Source organism: Indicator indicator, chromosome 6 (genome assembly GCF_027791375.1).
Source record: "Indicator indicator isolate 239-I01 chromosome 6, UM_Iind_1.1, whole genome shotgun sequence".
NCBI lineage: Eukaryota > Metazoa > Chordata > Aves > Piciformes > Indicatoridae > Indicator > Indicator indicator.
This window is the reverse complement of record NC_072015.1, coordinates 21,468,574-21,493,639: the sequence shown is the minus strand read 5'-3', so window position 1 is coordinate 21,493,639 and position 25,066 is coordinate 21,468,574. Positions and strand designations below refer to the sequence as shown.

Here is a 25,066-nt window from a genome sequence, read left to right as displayed (position 1 = left end):
GAAGACGTGAGCTTGTAATGTGGAGTATGAGGCAGCATTTGCTCTAAATAGCACTACTGACTTCACATGCAGTCAAGTGTGTACAGACCAAATTAGGCCTTTGGGAGTAGATCTGCAGACAGAACTTTTTAGCAGTGTAGTAATGGTAATTAAATCAGTCCGTCTGTCAGATAACATAAGAAGAAAAATATTAGTTAAAATTTGGAGAAGATGGTTACTTTTTGTTCCTTCTTTTTTTTTTTTTTAATAACTAAATGAATAAAGGCTTGCACTTAAATTTTACAGTTTACCAAAAAATATCCACAAACTGTTTTCTCCAGTAGATTACAGCTGGATGTAAACAAAATCATCCTGTATGTACAACAACCTATTGTTTCTGTTTCTTCTCAGAATTCTCTCTGTGATCAGATGCAGGTGTGAGCCATTGCAGAGCAGACTGGGAAATGCATTTTAAAATTAAGTGTACCAGGAATTGAATATGTTTTCAGCCCTTCTTTATAATGAAACTGATTGTACTGGAACAGGGACTATCTCCTGGGCAAGGAAATAAAACACTTTAGATTTCACAAATCAAAGCTAATGGCTTACAGTCCACTGTGTCCACTCCTGTTCAAGTGTCCATTAAAATAAATGTGGACATTGATATTAGAACATTGCGTTTTGTAAAAGTTACGTCAAGCTTTGGTAAAGATTCACTTCTTTTAAAATACACTTGTCATTTCAATGCAAGTACTTAATCTATTATGTATTTCTCAATGTTAATCAGGGAAGAAGTTTTCATAATCAGTAAAAAGATCAAAATCTACCTCTAGGGTACAGGGTCATGGTTAAGAGACTAATACAGCTCAAAGGCAAAACCACTCCACCTCTTTTAATAATGTTTTGTACATTTTCGTGCAGAATAGGAGTTCATAATGTGTAATTTATCCACCACTCTTGTGTATTGCAACAGTGTGCTTCTTAAAGGTACCTTGAGAAGGAATGGTTGTACCTTGAGAAGGAATGGTTTTACCTTGGGTTCTCCTCTATGCACTGGATATGCTACCGTATTTTGGATGACTGGAATGTCAGTGTATGAATTGTATAAGTCTCTCCTTTGATTGTCCTTAGGAACAATACACAGGAAAAACAGTTCACCTGAGCATTTGTTTCATGTGTATGTTAACAAATGGAGTCAAAATGGAGAGGGGATTTGTAGTTTTCTCTTCTACTGTCAGTACAACTCACCATATACACTGCAATACACAAGAACTTGCTTTAAGTGGTTTTCTTATTTTACTGCATTTCAGTAATATAAAAAGACAGGACTGTTCTATTCGTATGTCAACTATAATGTTCATTTTCTGTTCCAGGCAGTGGCTTAAATCTGAAGACATTCAAAGAATATCACTTCTTTTCTATAATAAGACTCTGGAAAAAGAAGTAAGTTATTTTCACTGCAGATTCACAACTGATTCTTTCTTTGCCTCTTCCTACGCGAGGCTTTTATCCCTTGCTTTTGTTCCACAAAGCCATACTCACAGCACTTCTCCTGCAAGTAGTGCTCAAACCTACAATAATATTTCATCTCATTTAAAAAAGACATTTTATGAATGTGATGTCTGAGGGTCCTTTCCTGTTTGTAGGGCTCTGCAGTTCATTTGAATTTCTTGACATTTTCATGGTCTTACCAAAGTGGGAGGAGATTTGATAGTCCAAATTTGATGTAACTGGGACAAAGAGTTGCTAAATTCCATCATCTCAGAAGGCATTTACCAAACCCCAAGGGTTTTAATTTTTTTTTTTTAATTTTGCCATGTCTCAAAGACTCCAACTGTAGTAATGTAGTCTTGTAATGGTGTCAGTTGCTCATTAGTTTACTTCATATGCACATGATGCTCACAGTCATTCCTGGGAATCAATGCTAGAAATGTTTTTTAAGAAAAACACCTAGCTGTCTTGGATGTAACACACTAAATGTTCTTTGGACTAATATATTTGCTAAGACAAATTTGAGACATGAATACAGAGATGGAGTAAATGATACTGTTTCTAGTTCTTTGAGGAATGATCAGAATCAAAGATTCCTCCCTTTTAGTGTCATGACCACTGGCCTAGAAAATCAGACCTTTTCTTTGTTTTATGGCCTTTTAGAGCTTCAGTGTATTTCTGCATACTGACAGCTTCAGCAGAAGACTGGAGAGTTGCCTTTTGCTGTTCTTTAGGGAAGTGAGGGATAGATTTGCCCATAACTGTCTGTATAAGTGAATGAACCTCTTGAGAATGTGATGAAGTATTACCATACTGTTTTCACTCTGTACAGCATAGGTACAAGTATCCTGTGGGTATCATGTTGTGGTCAAGTACATGTTTAATTATTTTTGTAGCTTTCTTTCAGTGTAAAGCATCTGAAATAATTTATACGTTCTTTCACAGCTCAGCAGAACAGTGTTCCTATGGTCAGCTGCCAAAGACATGTCTTCATGCCCTTAGGAGGAAAAAAGTTTCAATGCTTCTTGAGACTGTTTAGAAAGTGGCATAAGAGAGAAAAGATAGACCTGTTTTGGTCTCATCCATAATGTTTAAAAGGTACACCAAGTGGACCAAAGGTGCGCCTCAGAGCACAAAGAAAACCATTTTATGTGCACTTTGGACAATCAGGGAATCAGGACTTGGGAGAAAATCAGGGAGCTAAGTTATTTGGCTGTGTAGATGTTCCCTGTAGAAGTCTAATCACTTTAAGACTATAGAATGTATGGAATGGCAAAGAACTACTTGTTCTTTTTGGATTCAGCTTTGTAGTATCTTTCTTTGATGCCTTTTAATAATTCACCAGTCCAGTCTTGATTTTAAAGAACTCAGTAAGAAGCCTGATTTTGATTTAAACAGGAACTTTTCAGGTGCTACAGGTTCTGAAAGTATAGTAAGGAAATAAACTAAAAGAATTATTTAACGTAAGGAGTGAGTTGCCTGACTTCACTGGGAGATGTCTGGAGAAGCATGGAACAGTGGCATTAATTTAAAAGTGGATTGGAGTTAACAGCAGCTGAAAGTCCAAAATTACTAAAAGTATTTTTTAAACTGTTTTCACATCTGTGTTTGTTTTTTTAATATAAAGTTTTTGTCATGAATTTGAGATTGTCCTGTTCTGCAGAGGAGCAAGACAAAACCATTTGGCATGGCTACTTAAACTGTGCTTCAAGAAGAAAATCAATTCAATACAAAGCCTGATAATCTCTAGCCCTACATCAGTAGATGTGGCAGTCACTGAACAACAGGAAATTTACTGTTGCTAAAGACTGCCTATACATACCTGCGTCTTTAAGCCAAAATGTCAGTTGGGTGATATTTTATCTGCTTTGGAAATTGTGTTTTTAACATTTGCTTTTTTCTCCTTCTAGTATAGAGCAACTACTCTGCCTGCATTTAAGTATTATGTGACTTGTGCCTGTCTCATATTCTTCTGCATTTTTATTGTGCAGATTCTGGTATTGCCAAAGTAAGTCATCTTTAATGTGTACTCATTCCTATGTGTATTTGTTCATTCATGTAAAATTGAAACTGTATAAGTAAAAACAGAATTGTTGCATTTCACTGGTCAATTCATGGAAATGAAATTGAACAGAGAAGATTGAGAATTTCAACCAATTTCTAATGTTACACTTGTTTCTAATTCTAAACACTGTCAATAGCATGGTGCCAAGCATTAGTATCAGTTCTTCATTAACTTTATTTTTTCCTTCACATTTAAAAATTAATATCTCTAAGAAAAGGTAGCATAAGTTTTTTCAAATAATTTTACATGTAAAAACAAGTGTGGCAATTGCATGTTGAAGTGGGACAAAATGAATTGCAGAATTTGCATTGTGATTAAATAAATCACAATTTAACAATTTAATAAAATTTAATAAAATCTAACATATTACTGTGATAATACTGCTCTATTCAGCATCAGAACAGAGCATTACTATTCATAAAATGTCTCATTTACAAACTAATTTTAAAATACTATAATCTATTGCTGGAATAATTATTTTTATCTGAATTTATATATTATGAGCTGATTTATATTTGTGCATATAAATCAGCAATCTTTCCATCTGCATGTTACAGCAAGGCTGAGAAAACCGGAAGACAGTACCAATAACTAATATTTTATTAGACTTTTTAACATTGACGTTTGCTGCTGATTGTTTACAGAGTGGAAAGTTGATACTTGTTTTATAGCACTTGTTATTAAAGCCAACACTGCATATTCCCTGTGAGACATCCTTTCTTCACTCAGAGTCTTTTCTTCCTGTGCAGTGCTTTCAGGAGTAGTACTTCTAACCTCATTTAATTGATTTGGTTTGTGCTGTAGTACTTAAATTTAAATTCAAAGCCAGAAGGAACTGTTAGGTAATTATAAATTGACTTTCCATACTGTAGACTTATTTTATAACATGTAAACAAGTTTCATGGACTATTCAGATGTTACAGCATTTTCTTTGCAAAGGTTTCCCCACTGCTTTCTAAACCAGGAACACAAGCTGCAAAGGGATACTCTTCTGAGCTCAGCAGCATCTTTCACATGGTTCAGTCTGACTTCAGGGATTACTATTTCAAAATACAAAATGAAGACTTGTGAATAATTTTATAGAATCATAGAATCATTCAGGTCGGAAAGGACCCCTGGGGCCATCAAGTCCAACCATTGACCCAACTCTACAAAGTTCACTCCTGAACAATATGCCTAAGTACCACATCTAAATGACCTTGAAACACATCCAGGGATGGTGACTGAACCACCTCACTGGGCAGCACATTCCAATGCCTGACCACTCTTTCTGTGAAAAAGTTTTTCCTAATGTCCAGCTCCTTCAATCGCTCTTAAGATTTATTCTCCAGGCCCTTCACCAGCTTCCTTGCCCTCCTCTGCACTGGCTCCAGCACCTTCACGTCTCTCTTGTGTTGAGGTGCCCAAAACTGGACACAATACTCAAGGTGTGGCCTCACCAGTACTGAGTATAGCAGGACAATGTTAAGCAAGTCCTTGGTCTTGCTTAACATAGCATTTCTAATCTAACCCAGGATGCCATTGGCTTTCTTGGCCACCTGGGCACACTGCTGGCTGATGTTCAGCTGCTTGTCTATTAGAACCCCCAGATCCCTTTCTGCCAGACAGCTTTCCAGCCACACTTTCCCAAGCCTGTAGCATTTCATGGGGCTGTAGTGGCCCAAGTGCAGGACCTGGCATTTGATCTTGTTGAAGCTCATCCTCTTAACATTGTCCCATAGACCCAATCTATCCAAATCTCTTTGTAGAGCCTCCCTGCCCTCATGCAGATCAACACTCCCACCTGACTTGGTGTCATCTGTGAATTTACTGATGATACACAGTCTATGTCCTTATCAAGATCATCAATAAAGATGTTAAACAGAAGTGGTCCCAACACTTGTGACTGGCCACCAGCTGGATTTAACTCCATTGGCCACCACTCTTGGGGCCCATCCACGCAGCCAGTGTATAATATTTTAGAAGCTCATACTGTATTTTGTTTAGTACAGGAATTAATTCAGGGAATTTCATGGTTTGTGATACACTAGAAATCAAACTTAGTCCCTTGCAGCAGTGTGATTTGTGAATCTGTTTTTGCATTTTGATTTAAGTCATGAAAATGGAGCTAGATTTATCACCTCATACATGTAGTAAGATGCTTGTTTGGCTATATCGTTATTATGTCTCTGAAACCAATTGTATACAACATTGAAATATATCAGTTACTTTAAATAAATGAACTCCAGGGAACTGTATTCAACTGAGGAAAGTGTCCTTCAACTTGTAAAAGCATATGATGATATTACATGACCTCCTTCTAAAATCAGAGCAAAAGAAATATGATTTATCATTTTTATTGCCAAATGTAAATTATCTTTTGGTGCTTTTGTAGGGCTGCACAATAAATTGTAAAAGCAGGAGTGTGAAATGAAGTATTCACAACAGGAATGGCGTTCAGTTTGAAGCGGTCTGTGGATTAATTTAAGCAATGCAAAAAATGGAAGACAGAAAGTCAAGTTATTATACAGGCATCTGAATCTTTGCTGGAAAATTAGGAGCAATTTAAAAATTGGAAAACAAAAAGGCAGTGGAAAAACCACGTGTGTGTAGTCATCACAAACGTAGCTTGAATTGAACATACTCCAGTGCTGCTAATGTTATTTCTTTCTAGTAATAAATAAATAAAAAATAATCATAATTTAGGTTAAAATTCAGTCCAGCTTTTTTGTTTTCTTCCAAAAATTCTGCAGGATCTTTAAATGGTGATCTAATGAAGACAGAGAGGTAAACTGTATCTGTCACTGGGTTTTATTGTTCGGTATTCCATCAATCTGTAGCATTGATTTCTATTCAGGCAAACCACCTGCTGCTTTAAAGTAGATTGGGAGATATTTAATGGTGAGTAGCATACAGCAAGTTGCAAGTATTAAGTAATATCTCCAAGATTACAAGACATTTATATCAAGGCTGAAAAAAAAAGTTATTAGTATTTTAATTTTGCTGGGGTCAATGAACCGATGTGTTGTTTTCATAATAAACTTTACTCAAAGTGGTAAATATAAATTTAATCAGGTAAAACGGTATCTTAAAGTGAAATGTATCATGAGGAGTAGGTCTTTACTGTGATATTAAAATTAGAGTGATTACATTTCCATGGAACAGGCCTTCAGTGGCTTTCTAGCATTTTTGGTTTGCCAAGTGACAGAATTATCTGCCACCCTACATTCTTTATCTGGGGAAATAGTTGGTAGTGTTGTTCTTTTGAGATGCAAACTGGTGAAATGATGAAAGTATATTCCTGTTGAACAGGTATTACTTCTTGTGCCATTCAAGTAAAGGATTTGTTTGGGGCTACACTTAAGATTCTTCCCAAGTCTTTGCTCTTTGAGGCTGCTGTGTTCAAGAAACTGTGTCCTTTTCTCCTGAGTCATGCCAATCAACAATCATCATGTTTTACCCATAGAAGGTGGTTAGGAAGCCTTAACACAGTTTTGTCACCTCAAGAGAATTTGCAGTCAAATAGTTCAAAACATGGGAGTTAATTACTTAGCAAGCTAATGGAATTCTCTACATGCCATTAAAGGACATGTGCCGTAAGATAAATTTCCCTAAAACTTAATAGAATTGTAGAAAGAATCCATTCCCTTCTCCATTTTTCAGTATCTTTATAATAAAGTTTTGGTTTTCAGTTAAAATGTTACCAACAAAACATAAGTATGTATAAATGCAATATTTTTTATCAATCTCACACTAATCTCACACTACTTAATAAAAATGTACTATACAAATCTGGTGATGAAACCAGAAAGACATGAGAATGATAGGCAAGATCATACATATTTTTAGACTTGGAACTATCTGAAACCTAGGAAGCTCTCTTATTTGTTTCCTTAATTTTAAATTCTGTTCCTCTGTACACTGTTGTCAAGGGTTGTCCTTTCGAGGATCCTGACAGGGCACCGTAGCAGAGAGCAGGTATTCCAGAAATGAGGTCATTGTTTGCAGCATTGGAAGAGGCAGATAAAAAGTTAGCTGGCTTATGTGATCCCAGCTTCTCTTTTGACAAAATGGCTTGTCTGAATCTGTCAGTGCATTCTATTTAATGACTCTACACTCTAAAGGTGAGATTAGTTTACTGGAAAGACGTAAAAGCCTGTATTCTTTCTGTAATGTTCCAGGAGCAAAAAATAAACACGTTAGGGCTCCTCTGTGGTTGTTGACTCAAATAAGTCTTGTTTATGGTGGCACTTAATTTTTAGTATTTTGCTTCCCATTCTAACATTTTCATCCTGCTGCTTTCCTTCAGGGAGTTGCATAAAATCATTTTGCCTAAGCCTAACTGAAACAAGTCCTGCAGTTCCCAGAGAAGAAGGGGGGTGTGGAGAGCAAAAATCTTACAACTTCTTTTCTCTGTGTTCACCACTCAAATCTGGATTCTAAGATACCACTTTTCCTTTTCCTCAGTTGTTTTCTCTTTTACCCGGTAACCAGAATCTTGCTCACCTTGCTTTGCAATTCTTTTTCTTGTGCAACCTTAATAGCATCATTGATCCTGTAGAACAGCTGCATAAAGTTTTTATTCTTGCCTGCTACTCCCATGATTAAGTACCCTTTGCGTAAGCTCTCCTTATGCTATGTTAATTTTATTTCCCTTGCTTTCCAGTTTCTCTCACAAACATCTTCATTTCTTCTTCTACAAGTATGCACTCCAAACAATTCATAAGTCTCTTCTTACGTTGAATCATTTCTTAAGGTGTACAGACTCCTTTTTTGTATTCTTCATATCAGAGAGAGAATTGAGAGTTTGAAATACAAAAATGGTTATATATAATGGACATGTATATGCATATGTGAAAAATAAGCCTGTTAATTATATTAGTTTTCTGTTATCATTCTGTCTGGTATGTAGAATGCTGCATACTAGATTTTAAATCCTAAGATCAGAGACCATAGTTTTACACATTACTGTCTCAGTCTTGATAAGAAATTCTTGGAGAATATGTAGTAATAATTTTCAAAGAACTTTAAAAGAAACATTATTTCAAGATTAATTTATGCTGTGCATTGCCAGTTGTTTGTTTCTCATCACCTCTTCACATCAACCCAGGATCTGAATGCTTAGCATACAAGAACTTCCTTGAATTATTGGAATGCAAGCTCATAATTTACCTTCCAAAATACTTTTAATGGCAGCAATATGACATCAGATTTGTTTGTGAAGTTAATGCTTTTTTCTTTCCTGAAAACAGCTTCTATAACAATGTTGTTAAAATAGATCAAAATGTTTTTGAATATTTGTCTAAGGAAATTGATCCATGGAGATCTACTCCTAAATTTTTAGTGTTATAGTTTCTAAAATGCATGTATTTAAATTCACATGACATCTCTAAAGAACAGTTGTCTGCTTTTATTAATAATGTGTATTAATTCTGAACCATGTATTTATGGCAGAACTAACTTGAAACATCTATTTTAGTTTTGTGGGAAAAACAAAGCATATAAAACCTAATTCTAAAACCTCATGATAATATTTCTAGCATATAAGGTTTGATAAGGTTTGCTGATGCTCAAAGGAGATATTTTTTATTTCTGTAAAAGTGTCAACTCTGCAGTTAGTACTGAAAGCAGATGATCAGGTGAGGGTCTTCATGTTGGCATCTAGTTCTCTTGATTAAAGAACTACGTTTTTGGTCTCCTCTTGACATTCATTAAGTATAATTAGGTCTCATTGCATCTTTCCCTAGGCAGCCATGCTAAGTAGCTTTCATATGATGTCTAATGGAACAATTACTCTCTACTGTGGTATTCATATTGAGAGAGTTCCACATTCGTGGAATAAATGCATGCACAGATTGTTACTGTGTCCTGCTTTCTGTTTATTGGGTATCTAGTGATGCTATTTCAGCTAGACTTTCCTGTTCCTAATACACAAAAAAAGGATGAGCTAGAACACAAAGTTAAGAATGGTTTCAGGAAGAGTATAGATGACTCATTTTTTCATTTAATATCTGTTGTTCTTTTTCTTTTCTTCATGGTGTTTAGCTTTCCATCCTATCCTGTCCTCCGTTACTTCAGAGTCTACTGGCTCACCAGTCAAGTTTGATACAAAATGGGGTTTAATCCCTATCTATCATGAAACAGAGCAAAATATTAGGGCCCTTACTGGCTGAGAAGCACAATTGCAGATACCACAGGTTCCAGCTTCAAGAATCTCAAAACTGGCCATCACTGTCTCATGCTAATTCTTTTCCTACCTTTGGGGGGGATGTACAGTACTAACAAGTTTATTTCCAATATCTATTAAACTCTTAAATTATTATAAAATCAACAGCATAAAAATAAAGCAATAAGGATCTTTGATACAGGCTTTCTAAAAGAAAAGCAAAATAAAACATTGCTGCTGTTAATGCATTCTGTCATTGAATTTATTTGTTTGGAAATTATCATCACATGATTGTAGATTCTCACAGTCAGAGGTAAAGGCAATTCAAACATTCCTAAGATGAGGAAACAGCAGGGAAACCCCTGTCATTCTAGTAGGGAATTGTTTTTCCATGATGTTGATGTTTGGAAATTGCAACTTATACGTGGCAATTTTTTGTATTTTGGTGTTATGTACAAAGAAAGGTCATGCTACAAATGTGTAACAGAGGAATTAATGCATGTTTTCCTTTTGTTCTAGAACATCTATTCTTGGAATTTCATTTGGGGCTGCATTTTTCTTGCTTTCCTTCATTTTGTTTATCTGCTTTGCTGGACAGCTTTTGGTAGGTATTAAAGGAAAAATTTCTTTTGAATGAACTTGTTCAGATTTTGCCAAGTCAGTGTGCCTTTGCAGAGCATCAGTTGAGTGACAAAGGCTTGCATGCTCAGGCTTCTGTTTTGTCTGTGTTAATGTACTGTAAAATGTCCTCATTTATCTGAAACACAAAAAATGACATTGCAGTGACTGTACCTACACTGCTGTTCTCTTTTCTCTATGAGGCTGGATCCTCTGAGAAGTTTGCATTATTGTTTGATTGATTCTTTTCAACAATCTTTGCTATTGTGCTTACTGGAAGTGACTCATAAGTGCTATAATTTGGGGGATTGTCTATTTGTTAAGTGTATAAAACCATTTTCTGAAACTAGAAAGTATTTCACAACAATTTAATTTAATTAACAATTTAATTTAAGTTTTCATACTGAGTTTTCCAGATGGCATTGTAATGCCTATTAGTGTACCCAATAATATGAATTTGAGAATATAATTTAATTCAAGATTTGGGGAAAAATTTTGTCATTTCATAGTATAATTTACAAGTGTTACTGTCCTCCTTTCAGTTATTCCTAAGTAGATGCAACATATTAATCCATACAGAACAAGGTATTTCAGGATTTGTGAGAAAATTAATGCAATTTGAATTTGGCATGTAATCTCAAGTAAAACTATCTGTATACTTGTCACTTAATCTCCATTTCTTCTTAGTCTTTACATCTTTTCCACATGCTCCTGCAGAGAAAGATGAGGAAAAGATTTTTTATAAAAAAGCCAAACGTGCACATGGGAGAGATAATTACATCACTATGCAGTAAAGCAGTAAGAAAAAGTGGCCTGGCAGTTAAAATAAGAAACAGAGGAAGGGGGATTTTATAATTTCTCCCTCTTCCTTTGTTAGGCTTGCAATTAGCCAGGATGTGTTTTTAAGAAAATGTAATTAATATATATTTCAGCTGTCTTTCCAGTAAGGTACAGATGCTGCCACTGCTCAGAAATTATCTGAGATATAACACAACAATATTTTAAAACATTTAAAATTTTTGAAGACTTAGAGGTATTGCTATTACTTGACAGCAAAAAACTAGTTGTTTTATAATGTCATAAACTTGATTCCTGTTTGTTACTGGCATGACTGTAAAATGCTGGTGTCAGTGTACTGCTATTAAATAAGTAAATATAAAAGGGGAAAAAAACCAAACCAACAAACCAAAACAAAAACCCCACAAAAACAAACTTTCAAGGAAAAGACATTTTTTCTTTAGGAAAAAGTGGTACCCATGAAATGATATCACAAAATCCTGGGGCTAAATAGCTTAAAGAGGAGCTATTTATGCCTATTTCTATACGAGGTCTGATGCTCTAATGCAGAAGCTATGCTGCTAAGAAGCCTTTCAGCAAGTAAGTTATGACCATAGTTGATGTAGCTCTGTCTTCATGATCACAGACAAGTTCTGTAAGGTGATGGATGACAGGCAACTAACAAAACAGGCAGTAGGTTTATCTTTGACCTGTCCTCTCCCTAAGGTTTCTTCCTTCATTTCAAAATCCAAGTATTGCTTTGCAGCTTTAAACATAATGATACCCTATGTTATGTTTTGGCATCATGCCCATCTGACCCATGACTTTAAATGTTTTCTTTCTAGGAGAAAGCCCCTGAAATTATTAATCAAAAAGGCATCAATATCTGTTTAACACTTTAGTGTCAGTGTTAACAGAAATCAAGCTTTATTGTCCTAATCCTGATTGGGTTTTGGTCTTTTTTGACAGTGTGGGATCTTCCTAGCTTTTTTTCCTAAGGGGTACAGTTTGGATTGCTCTGCAGAATAATAAATAATAATAATAAATATGGATGGACTTGTGTCTACACACAATTGCATGTAATTACAGAATTTAAAATCATCTATCTTCTAAAAATGCACAAAAAAAAGAAGGTAGTATTTTGTGACTAAATGACCCTGACAGATGAATTTGTCTATGGGCTAGACACCCACACAGCTGCTCACTCCTTCTGCCTCCTCAGGGAGACACGGGAGAAAAACAGGATGAGAAAGCTTGTGGGTTGAGATAAAGGCAGGGAGATCACTCACCAATTACCATCATAGGCAAAAGCAGACTCAGTTTGGGGAAAATTAATTGAATTTCTTGCCAATTTACATAGATTTGGGCAGTAAGAAACAAAAGCAAACATTAAAGCCACATCATTCCTCAGCCCTCTCCCAAACTCAGCTTCACTCCTTCACTCCAAACACCTTTAGGTCCCCCCAGGCAGCACAAGGAGAGGTGGAGGGTGGCCAGTATATAGACATTTCTCTCTGCTGCTTCTTACTTTCACATGTTCCCCTGCTCCAGCATGGGGTCTCCAAAGACTGCACTTCCTTCAGGAATATCCACCTGCTCCAGCACCAGCCCTCCATGGACTGTAGTGTGGACATCTGCTCTAATATGGAGTACCTTCTCTTCCTCCTCCTCCTCCTTTTCCTTCAAACTCGGTATTCCCTCCGATGTTCTCTACTCTTTTTATCCCCTCCTCCTCTTTCTGCCCAATATTTTCAGCCCTTTCTTACCCAGGCTTTCCCTGAGGTGCCTGCCCATGGCCAAGGGGCTCAGCTGTGCCCTGTGGTGGGGCTACTGGAGACCTCTGTAACCAGCTGTGTCCAGCATGATGCAGCCTCCCGAGCTACTCCTCAGAGGGGCTACTCCTGCAGTCCTCCTCATGAGCACCTGCACCTAGTACATAAACATGCAATAGTAGTGAAATATTTATATGACTGTTAGAAGATCTATAGTGTGCAAGCTGTAGTGCCAGCAAAGACAGCAAAATCTAAATTCACGTAGCTGTCACTGTATTGTGTGCTTGTCTCAATACTTCAGTTTCCACTGGTTATGAATGGCTGTCACCAGTGCAAATAAGTCACACAAAACCCAGCTTTGGTTTTCATTTCATTGGTAAATGAAAAATCCAAACTGCAGTGATATAATTATTTGCATTTATAGAATTTAATTACAATATTGTAAGAAAAGATTTATGATCAGTTTTTCACTCTGAATTTATCATTAATTGATTTTACTGTTCAGCAGCATGGCAGTGTGTTCCAACTCATTCTGTTATGGAGTGATATATCACCCATTAAATAAGAATAGGAATATTTCCATCAAATTATGTGGCAGAATGGTAGCACAAATAGTGAAGTTATAGACTTCCAGATCCTATCTTTTCAGTGTGTCATCTCCTGCCAGTCTTGCAGAAACAGGCCGAGTGCAGGGAGGGCTGACAGTTTTCATAGGAACAGCTATTTAACCATAGATATTAAACCTTCAGCAATACTAACTAAAACTGGAAAATGTCCCAAACTTGGAATGGATTTATATGTTTTTCTATTCTAATTACTTTTTGTCCCTGTACATTTTTAATTTATTTATCTTAATTTTTAGATAATTATAGTATTCTGACTAAAATCATAAGATAATGAGTATTTGGGGGCTGAAAGACCCTTTTTGGCTTATATTTTCATATTTTTAAACGTTGGCTCTTCTTTTTTACTGATTCTGATTTTTCTTTTCCAATTTTCCTTGAGAGATTTCTTTCCCAAATTACATGCAGATAGAGGACAAGTTATTTTCTTTAGTTAGTAATATTTTCTGTGTCTCTTCACTTCATCTTCCCAAAACATAGGCATTTTCATAGAATGAGTGTGAAATGTGAAGTGCTTCAGACCTGGTAACTGTTAGATGTGTTTTTCCTCCTGACATGAGTGTAAGGAAGTAGTGATGTGGTTACCTAAATGATAAATTGGAAAATGTAATGCAATCAATAGGAAAAAAGCACAGTAAATATCTAAAGGGAAGACCTCTGTAGTAGCTGAGGTAGCCTGACCAAGAGGAATTAGTCTCAAGCAGCTGTGCTTTGCATGCTGATTCAAATACTGTCTCAAAAATTTCTTGGCATTACCCGAAACATATGTGCACTCAATTGAAAGCACATACTCTTTGTGCCTGTTATTTTCCATTAATTTGAAATTAATTTTTGATGCATATGTTTATATCTTGCAAACCTAGTGAGCTACTTCAGATAACGAAGATTAGAAGCTATATTTGTTTTCTGTCATCTCAACAGACTATGCTTATAATCTCTCTAAAATACCCAGTTGAGCCATAGAATTAGCAGAACACAATACCAACAAAACAAAAATAATTGGCTCCACAGATGAGAAAGATGTCTGATTTGAGGTTGCCAGAGCATCTAACAAAGTGCAGCCAGCACGTAAGCAGTCCTGTCCCTGCTAGAAGAGAGTGTGTAATGTATTAGTTGCATTAGATCACACCACTGTATAAATACACTACCTCACAGTATTTTACTCTAAAGCAGTTGCCATTGCTATTTAACAGTCAGACAAACTGTGTACACTAAAGATACTTAAAATCTCTGCGAGAACAGGGGTATCAGCACCAGCACTACTTGGAAATTATTTTTTACCTGGAATCTTACCTTTGATGTGAGTTTTACACACCACAAATACAAATGAAAGGTCAAGGACCTTCACTTTCTTTAATAGTAAGGTTTTGACTGTAACTTAAGGTTCAAACATGGATGGAGGAAGGCAGGGAGAACCGAGAGAGGCATTTTGGCACCTACAGCAGGGTCCGTGAAAGAGGCTTGCCAAACCTAAAAGTCATTCTGGTGAGTCTTCAGCACAGGCATCCATCATCACTAAGTTAGGTGCTATGTTCAAGACTTCAGGAACTTTTAGACATGTGCTGTTTTCAATAATAAAAATCCTTCTCCTTAATCCTTCTGGTGATAAAGGTTTATAACATGTCATGTGATTGTTAGCAACTGAAGAAGTTACCTAGCCTGGTGAAAACAAGTTTCTTACATCCGTTGTGCCAATAACTTTGCTTGTAATATTTTGTGATGAGTGAGACCACCTTGATTTTTTTTTTTAATTTGGTAATGCTGGCTTTTAGAATCTTTGCCCAAGATGAGATTGTAAATTACCTCCAAATAAAGAGAAACCAGTGGGTGCTTCCTAACATCCCTACAGTTAATTAATGAGCATCTTACTTGGAGACCAAGACTTGGTCAATGGACTCCTTCCTCTACTTCATTGTCTTGATTACAGTCTTTAAAAAGTCATTCAGGTTTACTCTTTCCCAAAACCAGTGACTTTTAAAATATTTATTGTAAACTAGAGAAACCGATGGGAGGAACTAAAATATGTTACCTTAAAATAGGATATAACACTGCAACTGTACATTTTCCTGAATGAGGAAAGCAGCACATGAGGTACCAGGGCTGAACTCTGAGTGCCTAAAGGCATATTTATGCAGCATGCTTCTGTGCTCTTTCCTTTGAATAAGACATGTGAGGTGAACCACATGGCTGTTTTAATGAAGGATAATAAACACTGCACAAAATATGGTAAAATTAAAAATGTGATACCTACTTGAGTTTTTCTTGTTTATTTCTTTATTTAGGATTCTAGCTTTTGTCAAACCAGATGTATACAATATAAGTTGAGTAGACTCTCCACTTGGATGCATTTTGTGTGATTCAAAATGCCTGGCTTAGATTTACAGGTACTACCATGGAGTTCAGAAGCTTGCTGTTAGAGTACCCATTTTGTAAGTGCTTTGGTCCTTTTAATCAAGAATGGGACCATTAGAAAATATGTAAAGTATAAGCTTGTGTCTCTATACAAAGATCATCTTTCTCCAAGCTTAGGTCTGCATAATAACTGTCAGTCAATCAGCCTGTTCTCTGAATTTAAATATTGGTGTCTTCTCTAAGTCTGAGTGAAAATGAGCATGTGAAAAAATTCTGAATTTTGGGGCTTTTTGCTTCTCTTGTTTTAATTTTTATAATATCAATATTACTAAAATATCAAGTTGTATTTGAATGCAAAATGAGAAAAACAATAATAGAACCGTAGAAAATGTGATTCACTGCGTTACTGTAAATAAGAGGCCTTCAGTTAAGATTTTCCAGCCTCTGCTAGTATGTGAAAGAGAAGTGTGACAGATCTTGAGACACTGTCTTTCATATACAACAGAACTGTCACAATTCATTCTCGCACCAGTTCATTGATCTCACTCAGAAAGACAGCATTCATTTTGTTAAATGCTGAAGCAGTTTTGTGTGTGTGGCAAGACAACACTGTATGCATTTTCAAATATGCATATTCAAAATAAGTTCTTATTCACTATCATGCTGAGCTGTCATATCAGATTTGACATATTCAAATGAAAAGGTACTACATTAGTCACCTTTCATACTGAAAATACCTATTATTTCTAGTTGGTACATGATAAACACTGAACCATATTTTGCCAGCTCCACTTTTGCCAGCCCTTACATACTTTCTAAAAATTATTACATTGCTGCTTTCATCTCATTTTCCGTTTTCTTAAAAACATCACAAATGAGACATAACATTTACAAGAAAAAGTGTTTGACGTAAGCTAATGAATCACCAAAACATGGCTGCAGAGTTCTGCCAGTGCTCTTAACAGTCTGAATTTAATGACACCCCCCCCCCCTCCCCCCCCCACTGCAGTTCTGCTTCCAGGAGTTAACTAGATTTTCACCAGTAGTGAACTGCTGCAATTGTACTATATATGGATTGGATCTAGACTGCTCAAATGTGAAATTAAGTTCAGCACATCTGTTCACATAGATAACTACCAATTTACACTATTCCAGCTACTTCTATACTGCCAAGAAAATCACACAGTGTGGGTGAAGTTGTAGTAAAGGTCCAGATGTGCTGTAACAAAGGAAAAGAGTAATTTAAGGCACTATTTCATGCACTCTGACTCATTAGGTTTTAGGCAGACTAGGCAGGTAACTGAATGATTCATTTTCATACAGATCATTCCCAGCACCCAGCTAAACTCTCCCCTTCTGTAACAACAGCAGCAATCCAGGCTTTGTGATTTTTACTTTAATTATTAAAGTGGGAAGGATAACAAACCTTTTCTTCCTGAAACTGACTTCATTCACTCAGAATCTGTCCAATCCAGTATGCAAAACTTGTTGTCATAAAAGCAAGCGATATGTAAAAAAAGTTCTAGATACACAGTAGCCTTATCCAAATAGTTTGTAATTAGGAGGGAAATGGTTATGTACATATAACCAACACCTTCACATCAGCTGTGTCCCGTGTGTTAGGTAGTAGTGTAATTTAGCATGATGTGTCATAGCTCTTGAACCTGAACTAATAGATAAGTGTGTTAATTTAAGGCCTATATGTCATAGTTCTTAGTGCTTGATTTCTTTCAGAGATGTCCTGTGCTTGCATCTTTGATGATTGCTTTGATAGTATTACATAAATAGTGACAAGTTGATAAAAACGAAGTCCTTTTGTGGATCTGTTGTGTTCTTTAACTTTTCATTGCCTTTTTTACAGAGGCTTCAGTGCAGCTGAATGTGACATTTGGAAAGGGCACAAAATGCTTCTAGGCAACCTTATCTCCTCATTGCTAAACTTCTGGGGAAATTAATATTTATTGGATGTGTCACAAATTGTTGTTTGTTCTTTGTGAGCAACTTGTGCCTCAAGGCACCATGCATGTATGAATGGAGGCTACTGCAGTGTGTTCTTGGAAGTAGGTTAAATGAGTCAGGTTTTTGTTTCCAATTTTTACTACTGCATAAGCAAAGTTTCCTATTCATTAAATATTTTGTGTCATATTGCAAGCCCAATTGTTATATGAAATGCTTATTTGTTTTCTAGATAGTTTTAAGGAAGGTCAATTTGGTTTACTGAGTTACCTTTTACTTAAAATGAGTTATCAAACAAGTCTCCAAACAAATGAAGGACAACCCAGAAACTCCTCTATTTTGTAGACTGCCAGTAATAGATCTGTGTATACAGTCTTAATTCTGGTGAGGAGACCTCTGTCTCTCTGTCAAAGACTGTTCAGAGTCATTATTTACATTTTAAAGTTTCTAGAGACTACTAAATACTGCTTGTTCAATTGAGGTAGGGGAAGGTTGTATGTTTGCTTGGTGTTGACTGATAGTAAATGTACTGACACTTCTGTCAAGACTGTATTTGCTGTTATTAGAAATATATATTGAATGTTTAATAAGATACTTGCAAATTATAATTATTTAACTGAGTTGATATTATGGCAGATACTGTAACTAAATTTGCATTTGAGTTCATGTATAAGCATGAGCATGAACTGTAACTCTTAGGAGAATCTAATAGTTGAATACTTTTGCAGAATGTTTCGAGATTAATGCTGCCGTCAGTCTTGAGCCTTTTTAATTCTGCCCTTGTTTACAATAGTTAAATATACTAAAGCTATTTTTGTTTTCTCTTTCTTTAAACTCTTTGCACTTAGCAATGTAGCAAGAAAGCTTCAGCTTCATTGTTGTGGATCCTGAAATCATCTGGAATAATTGCAAACCGTCCTTGGCCACGAATCACTCTTACATTGACAACCACTGCTATAATATTAACCATGGCTGTATTCAACATGGTAAGGGAAAAAGGGGTGGGTTTTCCTTGATTTTTTTGTTCTTTTAATATCCTTTTTTTTTTTTTAATATTTGTTTACATGTTGAATTTGTGGCCTGTGGCTATGCTAGGAACCTAGATGATAATAATCACCAGACACAAAATAAAGCAGAGTAACAGACAACCCCTATAATGGGGACCTCTGTAAACAGAATTCTTAGCAAGAGCTTGGATCTTGGCTAAGTTTATTAAACAAAAATGTAATTTGTAAGGAATATAAAGCAATTAAATCCCAGATTTTAGTTATTCAAATCCCTTGCTCATCAATGAATTGCTTAGAAAAGCAGAGTATTGTTCAAAGAATGAAGCATCTCCTCATAGGGTGTGTGGAAGACTGTACAAAACTAAACTTTATTCAGATTTGTGATGCTCCTCTGCTGATTGCCAAATGATCGTAATGTATAGATTATTGAATTTCACATGCTTGTCTTTTTTTCTTTTTTTAAGAAAAAAAAAGTTACATTTAAACTGAACTGCAGGTTTATTAGAGCTGATCTCTACTTTAGGTATTTAAACCTGTGCTTTTCTTTTCTAACAGGGAAAACTCCATGCAATTCTATTATTCTTCTGTAACTGTAGCAAATGCAGAGCAGATCTGCCATTAATCTGAATGAATCTTAACGTTGTTCTTTATTCTGAAGGTGGTGTTGGCTAATGGGATGAGCAGTATAGAGAAAACCCCTATGGGCTGAGCTTGATTCATTTATTTGTAAACCTGTGAAAATGTTCCAGCTCAGTTCTGTGACTGTGAAATGAAAATTGTAATATTTATTTAGGTCATGCTTTCATTACAATATTAATGCATAAATATTAGTCACATTTCACAAGTAAGATTTGCACTTCAGGACTTTTGAAACTGCATCTCTAATGCTTCCTTGAGGTGCTGGTATTTTTGTTACGTGAGGTCCATAATGGACTTAAAATCTGGTAATACCGATACTGTTTTATTTTGTTTTCCCACAACATTTCACAGAATCGTTAGTCAATCATTTGTTACAGTAAGCACTAAACTTGTGAGAGTGATGTAATGGTATAATGTGGGCTTTTAAATGTGAAAATGTGAAATTTCTGGTAGAACCTCCTCTGAATTTTTTCTATCAAATGATCCTAGTCTCAGTTTTGTTAGTTTTCTTTTCAGGAAAGTAAATACTTTCCTGTCTTTCTCTCTCTCTATATATATATGTGAGGTTTTTTCAGTGATAGTAGGTAGACTCAAAACCTTATGCTCAAGAATTATGCTCAAGAATTAAAAATTCAGCTAATTGAATTTGGCGTTTAAGAGTGGTAGAGGAAAAACTCAAAAGAAGCAGCGGCTGGAAAATAAGCCAACTTTTTAGCAGCAAAGGCAGGTAGCTGTGGAAACAAATTATTCTGAAAAGTTGTTGATTCTCCATCATTTCTTGTTGTCAGCTGAAAACAATATGCATTTATGGAGCATAACCTTTAGCCAAGCAAAAGTCATTTGACATCCGTGGGACAAAAATAAAGATAGAATAGTTTGTAAAATGTAGGTCAGATGAGACTTTCCCTTATTTGGAACTCTATAAATGTATAGGAAGAAATAACCTACTTGGACTTAAAGTGTACTTTTAGTTAGAGTTCATGGCAACCATAGTGTTATTTATTAAGTTTAAAAGTGTAGAAGACAGGGTCAGCCTATAATTAGTAAAAGACATTTTAGCAAAAAAAGGAGTTGTTCAGTACATCATTTTTAGAAAAACTGTTTATTTTATTGGTTTGAGTCCATTATTATGTGGACTGAATATTACAGTAAAATTTAATAGGCTGTATTTTAAAGTCTTTGTGCCTTATCAGTAATGATTCCAGTATTACAAATAATCATGTTCCATGATATTCATGAGATGATAATTTTAAGTACAATTCCCACCTTGAAACTAAACCTTAATAGTTTGACTCGCAAAAATGACTTTAAATGTGATTGTGAAATTTGCATTTCCTTAATATTAATAGCAAATTGTGGGAGAGACTCTGAAGTATCATTATTATATCTCCAAGCAACATGTATTTAATAGCAGAGTCCATTAACTGCATTTATTTCCATGAACTCTTTCAGTAGAAAAAGGCAAAATGTAGCCATTAAGATTGAATGGAGATAAAAAGCGTCAAACCTTCCCACACCTAATAAATCATAATTAAGACCAAAATGTCAAATAAATCACAGTCTTTATGGTCAAGGGGCATTAGAAAAGAGTGAGGCTGCAATTTTATTTCAAATTAGCTATTTCAGCAGACATCTGAATCTAGCCTTCACATCTGAGAGGTATATAGTAATGATCGGTGGAGGGAAGATAAAAAAACAGCTGTGGGATGTAAGTCTTAAATACTTCTTAGCTGTAGGGAGAGGGTGACTGGTGCTGCTTCAACGGAGCATTAGATTATTTAGAGTAGGGCAACCATGAATGTCTGGGGAAGATTGTTTCTGCAAAACTGACCTGCACTAAACAGAAGATGAGAAAGTACATTTCAGAGAACAATCCAGACAATCTCAGAGAGACAGTAGGACTGCATGACTGCAAAGAGTCAACTCTTGGAAGCTAAGGGAATGACTGAATATGATACACCAAGTGATTGTGCCTCACCATCCTCTGGGATTCACATGATCTTGGTGAAAGTGGCATGGTGAAAGAGCCCTGGATGAGCAATTTTTTCAGTTACTTCTGCATCAAATGCATAAGTGGTTCTTGGCACAGCAAGAGGTTTTCAGGGCTATACTGTCCCAGGAAGGTGCCCTGGCTACCAACTTTCAGTCAGGATGTTACTTGCTTTCCTGTCTTTTGTCCAGTGAATTTTGAGCAATGGGACTGTTTCCTTTGAAAGAACATGTCTTCAAAAATGTGAAAACTGGGAGAGGTGCGAGTGTGTCTGCTCCATTGTTTCATGTATATCTGTGAGCATGAGTTGCCTTCAATTATTTAAGTATTAGCCCTGCATTGTTCTCCCTTTGGTCGTGGCTGAGATATGCTCTTTTAATAATGACAAATAATTCAGCTAACTTGCTTCCATTCTCATAGTAGAAAGTTGGTTTATTTAATATACATTCCTTTTTGGTGTAGTTAACTGTTAATAGAGTTGATGACCTTGTTTGGAGCCGTATCTTTAATGGGCAAGCTCCTTTGGAGCTACACTGTAATCTTGTGTCCCTACAGTGACCAGCACAATGTAGGAGGGTGCCTAATGCATTTTTTTTTTAAGAACAGACCATCACTGCCTAGAAATCAACCTGGCTTAGGTGCTGGAAGGCAATGCACACTGCAGTCATGTCATTTTAGTGGTACTTGCAGGGGCCCATCACAAATCCATTCCATATTATAGATAGAATTTAAGAAACTTGCTAAAATGTTTAGCTGTCTGGGTACACTGGACTAGTAGAGATGCACTAGCAGGTGAGGTAGCAAGCACTTAGCTTGAACCATCCTGAAATAATTTTTATAGCTGTTCTGGTATCTTTCAAGTGTGTAGAGAGAGAGATGGAATCATGCTGTCACGTGACTGTTTGCTCCACAGTCCAGCAAAGATGAACCCACATAAGTGACCATCACTCCATACCTGTCAAAGACCGTGGTGGTATCTGTAAAACCTCAGCAGGCTTCTCATCTCTTACAAAATGCTTCTGTGAGCTTTCAACAAGGCAGTTGCTTGCCACTGCATATTACCTTTACAGAGAGGCTGGGACTTGAACATATGAGGACACACAGGTAGTCATGTATTTTTACTTGGCACACAAACTTTTATAAAAGATTAAATTTAAATTATCAAGCAATTCGAATTTAGTAAGTTTGACTATTAACAAGAGACATGCCACAGGATAACCAAATAGCACAAGGTGCATGAGTATGTGGAAGCCAAGAAGTCTTTTACAAATGCAGAGACAAAATACTCCAAAAATCGTATCCAATGCAGTACAGTACTCTATCTTCTGTGTCTTTATCCTTTTCCAATTTACTGATCTAGTTTATTCAAAATATGCTGACTAGTTGAAAGGTTTAGCACAAGGGCTTAAACCACCTGCTCCCCCAACACAAAAGTAAGGGATGAGTAACACACACAAGGCAGGGCTGAGATAAAGAGATAAGCGTTTAATATAAGTTATCATAAGCACAATGCATAATTACCTTAGCTAATAATCTAATTAATCTAATAATACAACACATGATTACCTTAGCTTAGCCTATTTACTGGAGAAGTGCAGTGAGATACATAGGGAGAAAAAGCATAAAACACAAAGCCAAACCCAGCAGCTACCTGACTCCCAGGCTTCCCACCTCTGCCGTGCCTACAGAAAAGAGACCATGCCCAAGAATCCAGAACCCAGAAGCAGCAACCAGAACAGGATGCCTCCCATGTTACAATCTGAACTTCAAGCCCCATAATACTTCAGTTAGCACTTTCCGTTTTCAAGTTGGCATGACTGCAGCATGGTACAAATCCGATTCAATTCAATCCATGACACTAGTCTAGGTAAGTACTTCTAGACTATCCTTAAACTTCTGATTAGGAGCTTGTGAAAATGAGGAATGATACCAGAATTTGGGATTATTATTACTGAGATATTCATGTGAGGATCTGGGGATAAATCCCTGACTCAGCTGTCAGATCAGCTAGCATTTTTCAAATGAATCAGTGATGCATATTTAGAGAAGAGAATTCTCCTAAGCCACATGGATATTTGGAGAGTTAGTAGGAAAATTAAAAATGAACAAGGGAAGTCTTGCCTGTTTGACTTACAGGTTCAGACAAAAGAGCTGAAGAAAAGCATCATTACTTCTTTTTTTTAGTTTAAAAAAAAAAAAAAAAGCAAATGCTTCAGTTCAACTTGATACCAGACTCAAATGCTTCTGCCATACTGGAAAGTACCCTTTTCTTAGTCTGTTTTTTGCTGATGAAAAGAGTTGTTTACAACACTATGAAAACTGTAGACCATAATATCTTGAGGAGGTTGCATAGCTCTTCTGGAATGGCAGAAAATTAATTTAAAGTATAGTTGTATATTCAGGTAAGGCAAGGAGGTAGTGAGGAGACAGAGGGATAGTGACAAAGATGGGTTTTAAAGTTTTGGGTTTTTTAGTTCTCACATGTCCATTGTCTAGTAAGAAAATGAAAACAGGAACTTACATCTGGGCTGTGGGCATTCCAGTTGGTGTGTGAAAGCACACATGGTAGTGTTCTGAGGGTAACCTATATCTTCTTTTTGCACAGAAAATGATAATAGTATTTGTCTTTACAGACATGTCTTTACTGCATGACATCTTGCTACCACAAGTTGATGAATGCAGTTGAACTATTTGGTACTTGAAAAAAATTTGCCTTTTACTCCATAGTTCTGTAGTTCACCTTCCTAGATTTCTCCCTTCTGCCCCGTCAGGCAGTCAGTACATTAATACAGTAATTATTAAAACATTACCTATTTTATTATTTGTTCCAAAACTTTTTCATTCAGTGTGCATTTGATTAGTACACTTAATAATAAATTCTAGCATCTTTCTTTCTTCTCACTAGGATGCTATTTTATGCACATTAACATGGAAACCAACAAGCCCACTCGCTTAGTAAGGTTAGATGCAACCCATTCTACTTGACCACAAATTACAGGCTATGGGACCATGTTCTTTGTGAAGTCTTAGTTCTGGTACCTTCTGGATTGTGCAAAAGGGTTGAAAGTATCTTAATGAGAAGGCTTGCTTTGTTTTTAGTAAGATCTAAATTAGTATGTTTTGTAGTCTTGTGCAGATTCTTGGTCAGATAACAAGAGTGATGCACAAACTTGCTCATTCCACATTGTGGGGGGAGCATTGTCAGCGTATGGTTCTTAATGGAAGAAATAGAAGCAGATAGTTTCATCATGGCATGCAAAAAACTCACAGCTGAAGACTGCAGGTTATACCAACACAGGTGAAGAAAAAGCTGTTGGAGTATATGAAGTTCAAATGAGAGTTTAATAGCATCATGCTCAGATGTTCCCTGGCAAATGCTGGTATTGATAAAAAGTATTGCTTTCACTTGAGTCATTTGAGTAGGTGTGGCTGCTTAGTAGGACTGAGCTGTCTCTTACAAAAAAATACTATGTTGAAGAACAATGCATAGCTCCAAAGCATGATGGCAGATGTAGATAACTGATGATAGACAAGAAAGACAAGTGCAAACATAGCATTCAGAAGTGTTGTTTGGCTCATGGGAGATGACAACATTTGTATATCCTTATTATTTTTCTTTCTATGTTTATGTATGCCACATTTTATATAGTGT

The 25,066-nt window shown here is 36.1% G+C and overlaps 1 protein-coding gene across 1 annotated transcript in view; it reads left to right on the top strand.

Annotated features, from left to right (window-relative positions):
• The window catches only part of ADCY2 (adenylate cyclase 2), a 199,208-nt gene that overhangs the window by 144,852 nt on the left and 29,290 nt on the right, over positions 1-25,066 (top strand). The window contains exons 13-16 of the mRNA XM_054381597.1: positions 1,353-1,422; positions 3,381-3,478; positions 10,200-10,284; positions 18,627-18,764. Of these exons, the coding sequence (XP_054237572.1) occupies positions 1,353-1,422; positions 3,381-3,478; positions 10,200-10,284; positions 18,627-18,764 (391 nt within the window). The remainder of the gene's footprint in view (positions 1-1,352; positions 1,423-3,380; positions 3,479-10,199; positions 10,285-18,626; positions 18,765-25,066) is intronic.